At 43.4% G+C, this 14,386-nt stretch overlaps 1 protein-coding gene across 2 annotated transcripts in view; it reads left to right on the top strand.

The window, feature by feature from the left end:
• abtb2b (ankyrin repeat and BTB (POZ) domain containing 2b) overlaps window positions 1-12,788 on the top strand; it is a 44,215-nt gene extending 31,427 nt beyond the window's left edge. The window contains exons 4-17 of one of the 2 annotated variants that reach the window (XM_035157157.2): window positions 6,200-6,352; window positions 6,818-6,983; window positions 7,140-7,229; window positions 7,368-7,469; window positions 7,729-7,825; window positions 8,424-8,559; window positions 9,038-9,330; window positions 9,422-9,603; window positions 9,697-9,802; window positions 10,175-10,277; window positions 10,363-10,450; window positions 10,602-10,670; window positions 11,213-11,326; window positions 11,540-12,788. In XM_035157157.2, the coding sequence (XP_035013048.1) occupies window positions 6,200-6,352; window positions 6,818-6,983; window positions 7,140-7,229; window positions 7,368-7,469; window positions 7,729-7,825; window positions 8,424-8,559; window positions 9,038-9,330; window positions 9,422-9,603; window positions 9,697-9,802; window positions 10,175-10,277; window positions 10,363-10,450; window positions 10,602-10,670; window positions 11,213-11,326; window positions 11,540-11,773 (1,933 nt within the window). In that variant the 3' untranslated portion in view covers window positions 11,774-12,788. Of the gene's footprint in view, window positions 1-6,199; window positions 6,353-6,817; window positions 6,984-7,139; window positions 7,230-7,367; window positions 7,470-7,728; window positions 7,826-8,423; window positions 8,560-9,037; window positions 9,331-9,421; window positions 9,803-10,174; window positions 10,278-10,362; window positions 10,451-10,601; window positions 10,671-11,212; window positions 11,327-11,539 lie in introns of both variants that reach the window. The other variant, XM_047339924.1, reaches the window with a different exon arrangement.
• Window positions 12,789-14,386: the final 1,598 nt, after the last annotated feature.

The raw sequence follows: 14,386 nt of genomic DNA, 5'->3' as shown, positions 1-14,386 counted from the left end.
GTAAATTACAGGTTAGCAGCAGCTTCCAGGTGCTAACGTCAGCCTGACAGAAGGGTAAGTTGCACCCTTTAGAGTGTGAATTAGACTGAAGACTGGTGGTTCAAGAGACTTAAAGAGGTGCTAATGGTCTGTAATTCTGTTAGGGACTCCTCAGATCCTCCTTGGGTTACCTGTGTAAAACAATTAAGATAATTATTGTTCTTATTTCATTCCCAAGACAAGTGGTTGGAAATATTTGGATCGACTTACGTAGCGTAGTAACGTAACCCATTACCTTTATGTCTTATTCTAACGTTCTTTATCAATATACCAGATCATTTTATACACTTTGAACATTCTGATTATTTTTCTCAGCTCAGCTTTGGCTTAAGATAAGTCTTAGGCAGTTATGTTTCATGTTGTGAAAAACGTTTTGTGGCTTTTTCTTCTTAAATGAAGTGATAAAATGTATTAAAATATTGGGTTGTATGACATATGTGCTCACATATGTGCTCATCACAATTTAAATACAAATACACCTTTTATAAATCTGAGAGGTCATCTGCAGTCAGTAATGGAAAGATTATTAGCTTCAATTTGAGCGTGTGATTGTATGTGAGTAAAGGCTGCACATACATCAAAGTTAAGGTCTCAGAAAAAACTTTCTGTGTGTGTGTGTGTGTGTGTGTGTGTGTGTGTGTGTGTGTGTGTGTGTGTGTGTGTGTGTGTGTGTGTGTGTGTGTGTGTGTGTGTGTGTGTGTGTGTGTGTGTGTGTCCGAGAGTAACTGTATGTTATAATGTCAGTAGGAAGTGTTCTGGTATGTGTAAAGGTTAATTACACCTTTTAAACTGATGGATGGAGGCCCGTCTAAAGGTAGCACTCATGCATATAAATAGAATGCAGCTACCACTCAAGTTTGCAGTGGTAATTAGATTGAATCTTGTTTGTGTTTTTCCGCTCAGTTTCAACCTTCTAGAAATTCACGTGTTTGTGATTGTTCAGTTACGATGAGGGTGTGGCAGCAGTGAGTAGATTATCGTCACATGAAAGTTTTTAGATTAAATCAAACCAATCCGCATCTTCTCCTACTGGAAGTACCTAACACCCCCTCACACACTCACACACTCACCCACACACACACACACACACACACACACACACACACACACACACAGCCAGCTGGCTCTTATACCTTTAATAATGAACCGACACAGTGTGAGTGAGGAAAGGTGGGCTCCTCATTAGCATCAAAGGGAAACGAACAGCAAATACACACCCCTCTTCTCCCCCTTAGTGGCTGTTCCTTCCAAGTCCTCAGATGTTTTTAATCTTGGGTACATATCAGCCCTGGTTTATGTGTGCAGCATGAAATGATTTAGCATCCTGTTAGACTGTATACCTTGGAACATCTGCAACGTGCTGGTTTTCTTTCTGGAGATCTGCTGATGTGCCTTCCTGCCTCAGCATCGCTACATGCCACACTGTGTCTGCGAGTTGTTAGCACGCGGGACGGACTCAGGTGGTGGAGGAGAGCAGTGCGGACCTGGCAGTGATTACAGTTTGACTGCCTTGTAATGATACGGACCTCTCTCCTTCGACGGGGCCTCCCCATCGGCTCGCCCTCTATTGAAAGCTTTATACAAATCTTTTGGTGGAAACCCAAAACCTCCAGATCTGTGTGGGCCACATCATCAAACATTACAGCGAGTCTGGTGGTGAGAGTGTTGTTGCAGAATCCTTGAGACTGAGAGAGAGACGCCTTTTTTGTTATGATCCTTTTAAGCTCCTACTTAGTCGTGAGTGATGATCTTGAATTGGAGTATTAGACTGGGTGAAGTGTGGGAGGGCAGCTTCCAATGTGTTTGTCTGCTTATTTTTGTACTCCAATCTTTAAGCCACATTGTATACAATTTGTATTATTAATGTTTAAAGTCATTAAACAATTTATTTTAACAGTAAGCTCACTAGTCTGGGCACTAAAGGGGATTACTTCCACACCCCCGTCTATACAGACCACCCCAACCCCACTCTCTCCTCCAGCGGATGGAAGTCGGCACTAATGGATAGATGTGTTGCTCTGATAAGAAGTAGCCAGCGGTGGTTACTTCCAACCACAGACACACCAGATATTGTTACACAGAGCCTTTATGATAATGATCTAACTCTGTATCAGCGGTTAGCGTTGACCCTTGTGCAGCTCATGATGGGGTCTGCTTTAAAAGACCGGATTGAAGTTTCTTACAGACTAAACTCAACACTGGTTTCAGGAAAAGGACACACAGAACATATGGGGTCAGTGTAGCGGGTGTGACGTGGCCTTCAGGGGAGCGTAGCCTTTGCTTTTCATGTTTTGGACAGGTTACAGTTTAAAGAGAGTTCAAACACACCTGACCACAACTCGAGCTGACTGTTACTTTATGACCGGCCAGGTGGCGGCAAGCGGAGGGTGCTTATATGTCTGTGTGCGTTTACATCCTGCTGTTACTGGTGTGTAGCCATAGCATGTCGGGTCAGTGGGCTAGCCGAAAGTGCTATCTGGTTACAGTGGTTACAAGCGTCACGGCTTTGATGTTGCACTCGCTCTTCGACGAAGTAGAGGTTTGTGTTTCAGGCTGAGGGTATAACCCAGAAACAGGGGTCAGATGGGGGGTGTGTGAGGGGAAGTGGGTGAAATGCAGGGAAGGAGCTGGCAACTGTGTGTAATTAGGAGAAGTGAGGAGTTCTGGGCAGTGTTACTTATAGATACAAATTCACGTTTGTGTGTATCTGTTTAAAGGTGACTCATTTTCCACTGGTCAGTGTGAAGGAAAGGAAGAAAGATGAATTGTGGGGTTGGGGCCAGAGCTGCGTAAGAGATGGCACAGACATGCTCCATCTGCTGGGAGCCACTGGCCTACACACACACACACACACACACACACACACACACACACACACACACACACACACACACACACACACACACACACACACACACACACACACACACACACACACACACACACACACACACACACACACACACACACACACACACACACACACACACACACACACACACACACAAAGATAAGATAAATATAAAGTGAAGGACAGAAAAAAAATCTCTAGCGGATCAATGTGTTAAGTGTTAAAACCAGGACACGGTTGACTGAAGCCCCTTTGAATTAGCGCCCGTGCTGCGTTCACGCCTGGAAGCAAGCGTGCAGTAAAGTGGCAGGGTGGATGCCTCGTGGCATTCAGGAGGACGGACCGAGAGATCTGCACACATGAGTGAACAGACACACACAGCCCAGTTTGTGTTGAGTAGAGGCCATAAACTCTGATCCCCAAACCCACTGCTCCTCCTCTCCTCAGAAACATGGCTTTCTTATCAGTCAACGCCTGCAGCACTATCCACAATCTGCCAAAACCTGCCGCCTCCCCCCCGTTCTCCCAGCTCACACACTCAAACCCTCCTTGTATGCAGTCATCAGCGCTATTTATTCATTCCCTCTCACTCCTCCCTCCTCCTCCTCCAGCTCATTATCCTCTTGTCTGCTTGTTGACTGTCACTCCTGAGTGATGGATGACAGCAGGACCTCTCATCCTGACTGATCAATGACTGAAGCACTGAAGCAACATCTGACAGGATAACAAGAAGACACAATAGATAGAGAACAGTGGACAGCAGCTTCATGAAAGTCCAAAAAAGTATTAATTTTAAGTCAATTATTTAATACAGTTTATACGGAATGACGATAATAATAAAAATATGAAACACAGGTTTTATTCATCAACATATTACTTTACATTATTACATTTCATTTAGCTGACGCTTTTATCCAAAGGGACTTACAATAAGTGCATTCAACCATGAGGGTATAAACCCAGAACAACAAGAATCAAGAGAATTCCATTTTCTTGTATTTCTTCTACATATTCTGCTTCGCTAACCCCAGTCCAATTCAACAACTGTCTTTTAACCTTCATTTGATTCCATTAACTAAGATCAGTCAGAAAAACTTTGTTTATATTTAACAGGCACTTTTTACATTTAGAAATGCTCCGATACCGATACCAGCATCGGACATGCGACCTATATACTACAGAAAACACTGGGTGGGGCATTGACAAATCAATCAAGTCTTGAAAGTACATTAGTTTCATCTACATTGTCGATAAAATTGCAATTAAAAAAAATCTGACTGTCAAACTAGATAATACAAGAAGTTTTGACATACATTCTCTGTATTTGTTTTCCAAAGGTTTTTAATCTTAGTCAGGCTATACAACAATGATAACAATCTTCACTTCTATAAATTATTTATATTTTTTAAATGCACTGGTATCAGACCTGTTACTGGTTTCGGTCAATTCACAATGTCCCAGTATCAGTTACATTAAAGTTTTAAACAGTCTAACATTCACCATTCAAGAGATAAAACAGAGGAGATCCACATTACACATCACTAACAGAGCATTGATGAATGAGAGAGCAGTTCTATAGGAAACCAGAGGAGAATAAATGGCTCTCCCTGTGCTCATTAACAGTAACTACAATCCCTATAGTGTGCACTCTACAGTACTATCTGTCAGTATACAACTCGTGTGTGTGTGTGTGTGTGTGTGTGTGTGTGTGTGTGTGTGTGTGTGTGTGTGTGTGTGTGTGTGTGTGTGTGTGTGTGTGTGTGTGTGTGTGTGTGTGTGTGTGTGTGTGTGTGTGTGTGTGTTCATGCACTGGAGTGTTTGCAGCTCCTCAGAACAAAGGTGAAGCCTCAGCTAAGAATAACATCACAGCAGGAGAAGGTCTGCTTGTTAGCTCGTGATAACACAGCCAGTGTTCAAACAATCATCTCACTCTGACTGAGGCTTTATAGCATCAGTAGGAAACAACAGTGAATCTCACAATAATGTGTCATTGTTCACAGACTCATTCTATGCACATATGGTGAAAGAAAGGCACAGATGAGAAGGGATTAATACCAGATAACCCGGCTAGACGTGGCGTTGCAGACGACCATATCACCAGGGGTTTAGAAGAAAAGGTGTGAGAGGAGGACAATGAAGACAGAAAGAAAAAACAGAGCAATTAAATAATGTTGATAACTTTCAGAATACCACCTTCACAAATGGAGACCTTGTGTTCTGTTCCCCCACGATAATCACATATCTTGTAGTTCCCTCAGCGCTCAGGTCAACCATGTCATTCATTTCAGTTATTTTTTCTTGCAGCTGGTTCTCTTTTCTTGATTTGTTTTTTCCAGCCTGCATCTCAGAAACCGTCTATATAAATGCCAGGTTGCTGCACCTCAGTTCAGCTCCCTCAGCTTGTACATTCTGTTGGAACTGGTTTAAAAACAGACCCACTATTCAAAAATGACTGCAGTATTTTTCATGTTTATCAAACCACAACAGGATAATTGAGCCACAGCTATTGCTCTCATCTTCAGTCATGGCTTACAGGCAAAGAAAGCTGATGTTTTACACCACAACCTGGCAACCGACATATATAAACACTCATTAGTCATTATGTGGATACAGCTGTTATCTGTGTGCGCTTGCATGTGTGCAGTGTTTTATATACGTCTGTGTGTGAGTCTGGGTGTGTTTTAAAGGTGACTCATTGTGCACTGGTCAGTGTGAGGAGAAGTTCTGCCAGACACCCATAAGTCATCCGGTTGAGATAGTTTATGAGTTCCCTCTCAACATAACTGAATCATCGTCTTGCACCCGGTGCCGAGCCTTATTAGGGCCAATACAACAGCTGAGAGCTGAGGAGTGGCTGTGTACTCCCAGTGCTGGAGGAAGTACTTTCGACATTTTACTTAAGTCAAAGTACAAATAACTAGACAAAACTATTCTCAAGCAAAAGTACCACTACTTGAGTCAAAGGAGGCACTTTCTTTTAAGTACTAAATGTGAAAGTATTTGCTTAGATGAGCCTATTCCTTAATGCAATGCTATGGTTGGATCAGTGAGCCGATTCCTCTCTCATCATTGATTACTTTGTGGTGCATCGTAAAAATGAAGTGTAGTAGAAAGTACAGATATTTGCTGGTATTTGTAGTGGATTAAAAGTACAGATACATGAAAAATGTACTTAAGTACAGTAACAAAGTAAATGGACAACATAAATTACAGTTGAATACAATCTGCTACCCTGTATGGGTTTCATTTTTAATTTTTTTAACCAAACACATAGATAGAAGTTTAATTATTCATCGCTCTTCTTCACAGGCCGTTCCTGCTGCTGCCGCCTCTGATGGAGTGGATGAGAGTGGCCATTGTTCACGCTGAGCATCGCAAGAGTCTGCTGGTGGACAGTGACGATGTCAGACAGACCGCACGTCTCCTCCTGCCGGGACTGGACTGTGAACCAAGACAGCTGAAGTAAATGAGAACACACACACACACGCACACCCACCCACACACTGTGACACGACAATCTAAAACGACACACACAAATACCAAAGTCTTCAGACAATCCCTTATTTTAGTTTTCTCGACTCCAGTCTCATGTCAGCTGTGTGTGTTTATGAGGTCAATCTCATTAGTTGAGCAGAAACTAAAAGTAATAGCTCAGACAGGGTTGAGCTTCCAGATGTGTTTCCTTTGTCTCATGAACTATTGGCTCGTAATTTTATTGGTTCTCACTAATGCATAATTACCGTCTGCATATGGTTGATTAATGAGCGTTCACTCACTGTAATGTGGCTCATTAACCTTTTCATGAAGTGTACTCTCATTTCTAAACAGCATTAGATGTAAATATATAAAATGCATGAGCCACAAGGTTGAAACGAATTAGCTGGTCATTCATTTCCTTACTCTCTCTGTGTCTTTTGTCTCCATCAGGCCAGAGTGTTGCTTCAGCTCCTTCAAACGTCTGGACTCCAAAGCTGCCACAGACAAGTTCCACCTCGACCTGGGCTTTCGGATGCTCAACTGTGGGCGCACGGACCTCATAGGCCAAGCCATCGACCTGCTGGGGCCAGACGGGGTCAACAGCATGGACGACCAGGTACTGATCATCTATCTCTTTATGTAGGACATGTGCTGAGTGGAGTATTGCAGCAGAATACATTGGAAATCTCATCCAGAAGTAATATTTAAATCAGTACATAAATATATTTCTCCCTTTTGATCTACTCATTGCTCTCTTTCACTCATGACTCAGGGAATGACTCCACTGATGTATGCGTGTGCAGCTGGAGATGAGGCCTTGGTCCAGATGTTGATCGATGCTGGGGCCAACCTCGATGTGGCGGTATATATACATACTTAAACAATTCCAACACATGGAAATATTTATTTTATATGCACCACATTATACTTACTTCCGCAGATACCCTTTTCTCGTGAGTATGGTCTTGGTGCGTAACACTGATTTGTCTTGTGCCTGCAGGTTCCTCCTTGCTCCCCAAAGCACCCCTCTGTGCATCCTGACAGTCGACGCTGGGCCGCCCTCACCTTCGCAGTGCTGCATGGACACATCTCCGTTGTGCAGGTTGGAAACGTTTAAAACCAACCAGATGTAGCTTGTTTAGAAATTCTTCTTTTGACATTTGTCCTGTGTGTCGTAATTTTATTCAAGGGGAAATGACCTGTTCCTACATATGTGCAATAACTGCAGTTACATTGTCGTGAGCCAACTTGTGGACACGATGCTAAGTGGATTGACAAATGTGAGGTCGGAGGTCAGGCCGTGAATAAGTTACAGGATGTCAAACATTGCTTAATGTAACAGATGTGGTGTGTCTCCGCAGCTCCTTTTGGATGCAGGGGCCAACGTGGAGGGGGCCGCGGTCCGCAACGGCCAGGAGAGCACAGCAGACACGCCGCTGCAGCTGGCCTCCGCAGCAGGTGGGCGAACACATATGCACATGCGCTCAACACAAGGCACAGCTGATGTGGGAGGATTATCTGACTTACATTTGGTCGGTGTTCTGATCGGATTTCTAGTGGCTAAATTGCTAGTTAACGCTAAATTAAACAGGCTACAAGTCCTTAGGGGGGGATCAAGAAAAGGCTTTGTCGTAACATTCAGCAAAACAACTAATAGACGATGATCAATGACAAGTAGTGTGTTAGTTCTCCAAAGATCACCGAGATTAACATGTGATTGAGCTGTGAATGACAGGAATGAGGAAATGAGAGGGCACATGAAGTCACAGTGAGCTGCCTGTGGTTCCGTTACAAGCCTCCGGGCAGCATTCCTCTGTGGGACCATTCTAAACCACACGGTTTGAGTAATAGAGACACAGGCTGTACACAGCACCGACAGCATGTAAACAGAGCCTAATATGAATGCATCTGTTTGTTTGAAAATGCAAAGTAAACGACAACAAACCTTTGATCCCTGCGGTAAAATGTAATCGCCGCGGCAGTAAATGTACCACTAAAAACGTCACACTGTATTTGAATGTGTCTGTGTGTAATTAACTGTTTATTTGTTTCCCAGGCAACTACGAGATGGTGAGTTTGCTTCTGGCCCGGGGCGCCGACCCCTTATCGAAGACCCACGACGGAAATGCCCTCACGTCCTCGCTCTATGAAGACATGAACTGCTTCAGTCACGCCGCCGCACACGGACACAGGTATTTATCCCTCGTCCCCTGACCTGTAAACATTACGCGGAGCACAGCTGCTGACAAAGTGTGTCTGGCCTCATAACTGCACACTGCTTTATGTCAGCTTTGCATCATACTTGACCCTTGAGTTCACATTTTTAGTTCCGGGGAGAGATTCATTCCTTTTATCGTGCGGTGTAATGAAAATCTGTGAGAGTATCAGACTTTGAAAAGGGAGTTCAGGTTCTCCCTCAGCTCAGAGTCCATCTGTCTGCGAACACCAGTTGTTAGTGTAAACCTCTCCACCTGTTCACCATGAACTCAATGTAGACTCAACGCTTCACATTCCACAGCGAGGGTAACGGATTATATAATCAAAGTGGAGGTCACCGGGTCACAGAAATAAATGTACGTCTTGAAGTTAAGACATTTATTCATGTTTTCACGCTTTTTTTCTTTGTGCTTTTCCTTCCTCCCTCTTTCTTCCTCCCATTTATCTTGTCAGGAACGTGCTGAGAAAGCTACTGACTCAGCCGCAGCAAGTCAAAGAGGACGTCCTGTCTCTGGAGGAGATCTTAGCTGAGGGGGTGGAGGGTGAGGAGGCCGGGATCTGCCCTTTCCTCAAACTCTCGCCGCTCCCTACACCTTCTTCCGCTTCTTCCTCTTCTGGCCCGGGGGCTCTGCCAGAGGTGGGCATCCCCAGGCTCTGCAAGGCCAGGATGAAGGCTCTGCAAGAGGCCAGCTACTACAGCGCCGAGCACGGCTACCTGGACGTCACCATGGAGCTACGAGCTATGGGTAACTATTAGACAGCAGGAAGAGGATGAGCTTACTTTTCAAATCATGCTTACTATGGAGCTAGAGAAACAAACCCCCTCTTTCTAACCAGGCGTACCATGGAAACTCCACGTGTGGCTGGAATCTCTGCGTTGTGCCCAGCAGCAGTCGAGGGCCGGGGTCACCCTCTCCCTCCTCAGAGAGTTCACCACCACCATCAGAGAAGAGGACTACTGTGAGGAGCTGGTCACCGTGGGCCTGCCCCTCATGTTCAATATCCTGCGTACCACCAAGGTACAAACTCAAACTCATTATCATCAACCATATAATAGTAATAAATTGCCTTTATTTAATATAATCCCCTTCTCCTTGTTCATTTTCTTCCAGAATGATGCCATTATCCAGCAGCTAGCGTCTATTTTTAGTCACTGTTTTGGCCCAGCACCGCTTCCCTCCGTCCCCGAGATGAAGGCGACTCTTTCAGCTCAGTTGGGTGAGGAAACTAGGATTCCTGCGTATGAACAGACTCAGTGTTTCAGAGCAGAAGACTGTAATGGCTTTATGTTGACATTCTCCGACGGTTAAAGGGTTACAACTAAGTCTTTTCATTATTGACTAATCTGCTGATTGTTTTCCTGATTAATAGATTAAACTCTTAGCTGAGAAAATATTAGAAAATGATGCTGACTAATACCCACCAAAATGTCCTGAAGCCAAGTGATGTCATCAAATTGCAAATTAGTCAGTTTACTAACACACAAGACAAATACAGGCAGCAAATCCTTGCAGTGGAAAAATTGGAACTAGGAAAACTGTGTTGAAAGTGAACTGAGTTGTAAGGAGGTGCTGATGTGGTTGTCTGCAGACCCTCACTTCCTGAATAACCCGGAGATGTCGGATGTGACGTTTGTGGTGGAGGGGAAACCGTTCTACGGCCACAAGGTGCTGCTGGTCACTGCTTCTGACAGGTGAGGCCAGTTCACACCAGAAGAGACACTACTACCTAGGTGGTGTTTTCTTTTTTTTTTGACAAAGATGTTTTATTTCTTTTAGATTTAGGTCTCTGCTGGCATCTTCTGGATCAGACGGAAGCCCCAACAAGGAGGTTGAGATCGGTGACATCAAGTACAACATTTTCCAGGTAACAAATCTGCTTTTTATCTTCTGATGTTTGACCTTATTTCCTCATTTATGATGTAATTAATCAAAGTTGATGTAAAAAACTGAGACATGCTTTCATACTGTATGAAAAATAAAGTATCTGCTAAATGAGACCTGTGACTTATCTGCAGATGATGATGTCATACCTGTACTGTGGAGGAACTGAGTCACTGAGGACTAATGTGCCCGACTTGCTGGAGGTGAGATCACTTTACACAAACACACCATCTCTCTGTGTAGCTGTGCGATACTGAATCTTTGTGAAGTTGTTGGCACAACAAAGTGTGTGTTTTTGATTGTAATCTAATGAATTGGAACATGAAAGCTGTGTGTACACTATACACAAAATAATAATTATCCACTCTGGCCCCTTCACATGCAATTTATTTCTGCAGTCTACTGTTCAGAGAGACCAGTTCAAATTACACTGATGCTGTGCTTTCATATTGTAGTAGTAAGTGTTTTTTTAAGGGGAATACAATTTCCCCTTAAAAAAATATTTTCTTGTAAATTAACAGTTAAACTTTACTGGAACTGTAAACAAATGTCATTTTACCTGAGATTCCAATTACAAAGATCTATTACCTAAAAGTACTTTTAATTTGTCTCTTAACAACGATGAGCAAAATGTTTACAATGTCATAACAACGTACAAAATGCTGCAAAGTAAAAAAGTAATTGTCCTTTGTGTGTGTTACTGAAGTTCGTATGACAGTGTTGATATTTATGTTTTCTTCTGCAGCTGTTGTCGATGGCGAGTCTGTTCCACCTGGGGGCGTTACAAAGACACTGTGAACTCATCTGCTCTCGTCACATCAACCTGGATAACGCAGTCAGCATCTACAAGACAGCAAAGGTAACACACACTCAGAGGCCTACATTTTATTCTACTGCTATGTGACCTGTGCAAATCAGAATATAAAACTTTATTATCTAAAGGGACCAGGATCAATATAAGCCTCTGTAACTACGGTAAATCACAGGAGACATATTATAGTATTAGTTAAAATGCAACTGAATGCAAGTCTCTGGTGCAGGAAATGATAAGTGTCTTCTTCTCTTTTTCCAGGTCTATGGTTCGCTGGAGTTGAGCTCGTTCTGTGAAGGTTACTTCTTGCAGCAGATGCCTGCTCTGCTGGAGAGAGAGAGCTTCCGGAGCCTGCTGCTGGGGCCCCCGGGGGCCCGACAGGGGAACCACCCCACTTCTACGCTGGTTCACAGCCGGGGAGACTCACCTCTGGAGGAGCTGGAGGCCACGCTGGCTCAACGTCTGCGCTCTCTCTGCGTCACCTCCCGAGTCTGAGGAGAACACGATGCACGCAGGGGACAAGAGGACAGAGAATGTGGCAGCGTCGGAGCGGAAGTTTCATTATATCACTGGTCCAGGATCAGATCTGTGGAGAGATGTCCCAATGGTTGAAGTACAGATGTTTTCCTAGTAACATCTGATCCTGGCCTGAGCAACAAGCAGCTTCCACAGTTCTCTGACGCCGGGACACGCTCCAGTGAAATGTTTGGCAGCAGTTCCATGTTGCTCTGTGGACAAATCGTGTTTGGTGCCATCGCTCCATGTTGACATTTATTGTACAGCATGTTTATGAAGAAGTGAACTGGACGATGTGATGGTTTTCTCCTCGGCTCCGGAAGCTTCAACGGGGAATCAACAGATGGAAACAACAGGTGGCTCCTCTGGATCGTGAAACACTGCTGCCCTCTAATGGACAAAACTGGCAAAATACACCTCTGCCTTGGAGGATTGGGATCAGTGGCTCTCTTGGTTCTGACAGAAGCCAAGTGACGTGTTTATAGACTGAAGCATCTCCTAAAGAATCATGTGAGACAGCCATGCTGGACTTTTGGCTTTGTCCTATTTCATCTAACTATGCAGAGTGGGAGGACAGGGGCCAGGACCTCCTGCAGCGACGTAAACTCTGGAGAAACAAAAGTACTTTTTGTAAAACCGGTTTCATTTTCTGTTTTGAAAGTACAACCAGAGAAACACTTACTGAAGAGTGGGATGGACATTTTCTATTTAAATGAGAAAAAAAAAAAAGATGTGAGAGTATTTAACGGGGGTGTTCCCTTTTTATTTTGTTTGTAATCCAAGCTAATTATTAATATTATTGTTTCAAAAAAAGTAGCTTTTGTGTAGCTGAGGTTTTTTCCAGGTACACTAACCCTTTTTGATTAAGCTTATATATCTATGCTGAGGTTTAATGCTTCTACACAGGTACAGCAGCAGAATCCAACGTGGGGTTTGGACGACACAGGATCTGTTGTAACGCTGATTATTGTAATAAACCTGGTGAACAAATCTGCTCATTCTCACTGGTGCAAATGATTTCAATCCTCTGTGGTCGTGTGAACTGGTGAAGACTCGTCTGAAACGAGGGGAACATCGGATGTGAAGTAGCACAAACCTTCAACATGGAAGTGATTACACGTGCAAGCAATCAAATACACAAACACTGAGAATATTTACCTACACAAGTTCAAAAAAAGAAAACTAAGACACAGTAACTGAATGAGTTTATTTGTTTCAGCATTGAAGATGCTCACAGTTGTGTTATATGGGGATTACATCAGTCAGTTTTGTTCCTGCTCTGTCAGAAGGCCGCTCGGGGGCCTCCGAATCATTGGATGTCCTCAGTGCTGCTAGCTTCCCATTGTAGAAAACAGAAAGGAGGGTGAACAATAGGGTATTGCTTTGTGTTTGTAGGATACTGATATCCACTCCCTGTGCCTCTGCTACCCACCAGGTAGAGAGAGCCCCGACCTTTGAGCCTTCCAGAGAGTTTCAGAGTAAAAGGAAGCATTGTTTTTAAAAACGTTGTGCACGAGATAAAGAGGAGGAGGAGGAGGAAGGGAGAGATCAGCAGGAGCGAGGGGGACGATAAAAAAAAAAAGAAGAGAAGGCCAAAAGAAAAAGCAGAGAGAAAGGGACAGAGGGCGGGAAATTCAAAACATTAAAAGGTTAGTTTTTGTGGAGAATCGATGAAGGCTGAGAGAAGGAGTGAGTTTGGCATGGAACATTAACACTAAAGCCATGCAAAGAAAAGCTCGTGTTCGACATGCACACAGCAATACAAGCTAAAAGCATAGAGCAGGAATCCCCAGCATGGTCGAGAAGACAATCACCCCCAAGGTTCGTTTGTCTGTCTATTTACAACGAGGAGAAGAAGCACGTTGGGATCTGTGGTGCGCTTCTCCTCAGGCCTGGCCAACACGTACAATAATATGAAACTTGACAAATATCGATAGAAGAGCATATTCCCTCTCCAAAAAGAGGCTACGTCTACATTCTTAAATAACTGGTTAATCATTTTTTTCCCCCTAAGAGTTCTACACAAGTTCTCTTTCCCTCCACAGGGAGTTTGAGGGAAAGGAGAATTTGTGACGTGTTCACGTAAATTCTGTTTAAAAGTCCGACCAAAAAGAAAAAGAAAAGAAAAGAAAAGTCCGTCTTTTCTTCAAATGTTGCCCCATTTTTACGAACACACAAGAGGGTAATAAATAACATTCAACTGACCTAACAGCTTTGTTCATATAAATAGCCAAGTAACAATAAATTAGGAAATCAGACGGCGAGATTGAACAAACGTGAATAAATAAGGACAAAAAAAAAAAAGAAAAATACAAAAATATCCACAGTTGCATTTATCATGTCACCATTTTTTGTTCCTCTACTCCTACTGCTGGTAAGTAAGACTATAAGAGAGAGGTGTGAATGGAAAACCAGAGAAACCAAAAGACAAAAGTGCTGCAGATAACAGGAATGTTCCGATGACAAATCAGGTCAATCAAGCAAAGACAGAAATGATCATTTAACAAAAAAAAAATACACAGAAGAATTTAAAATGACAGAATGTGGCAGGTTTACCAACCCGTCGCCATGGTAACTAAACATAGTGTCACA

The sequence above is a fragment of the Hippoglossus stenolepis genome, chromosome 5, assembly GCF_022539355.2.
Source record: "Hippoglossus stenolepis isolate QCI-W04-F060 chromosome 5, HSTE1.2, whole genome shotgun sequence".
NCBI classification, from domain to species: domain Eukaryota; kingdom Metazoa; phylum Chordata; class Actinopteri; order Pleuronectiformes; family Pleuronectidae; genus Hippoglossus; species Hippoglossus stenolepis.
This window is presented reverse-complemented; position numbering and strand designations above follow the sequence as displayed.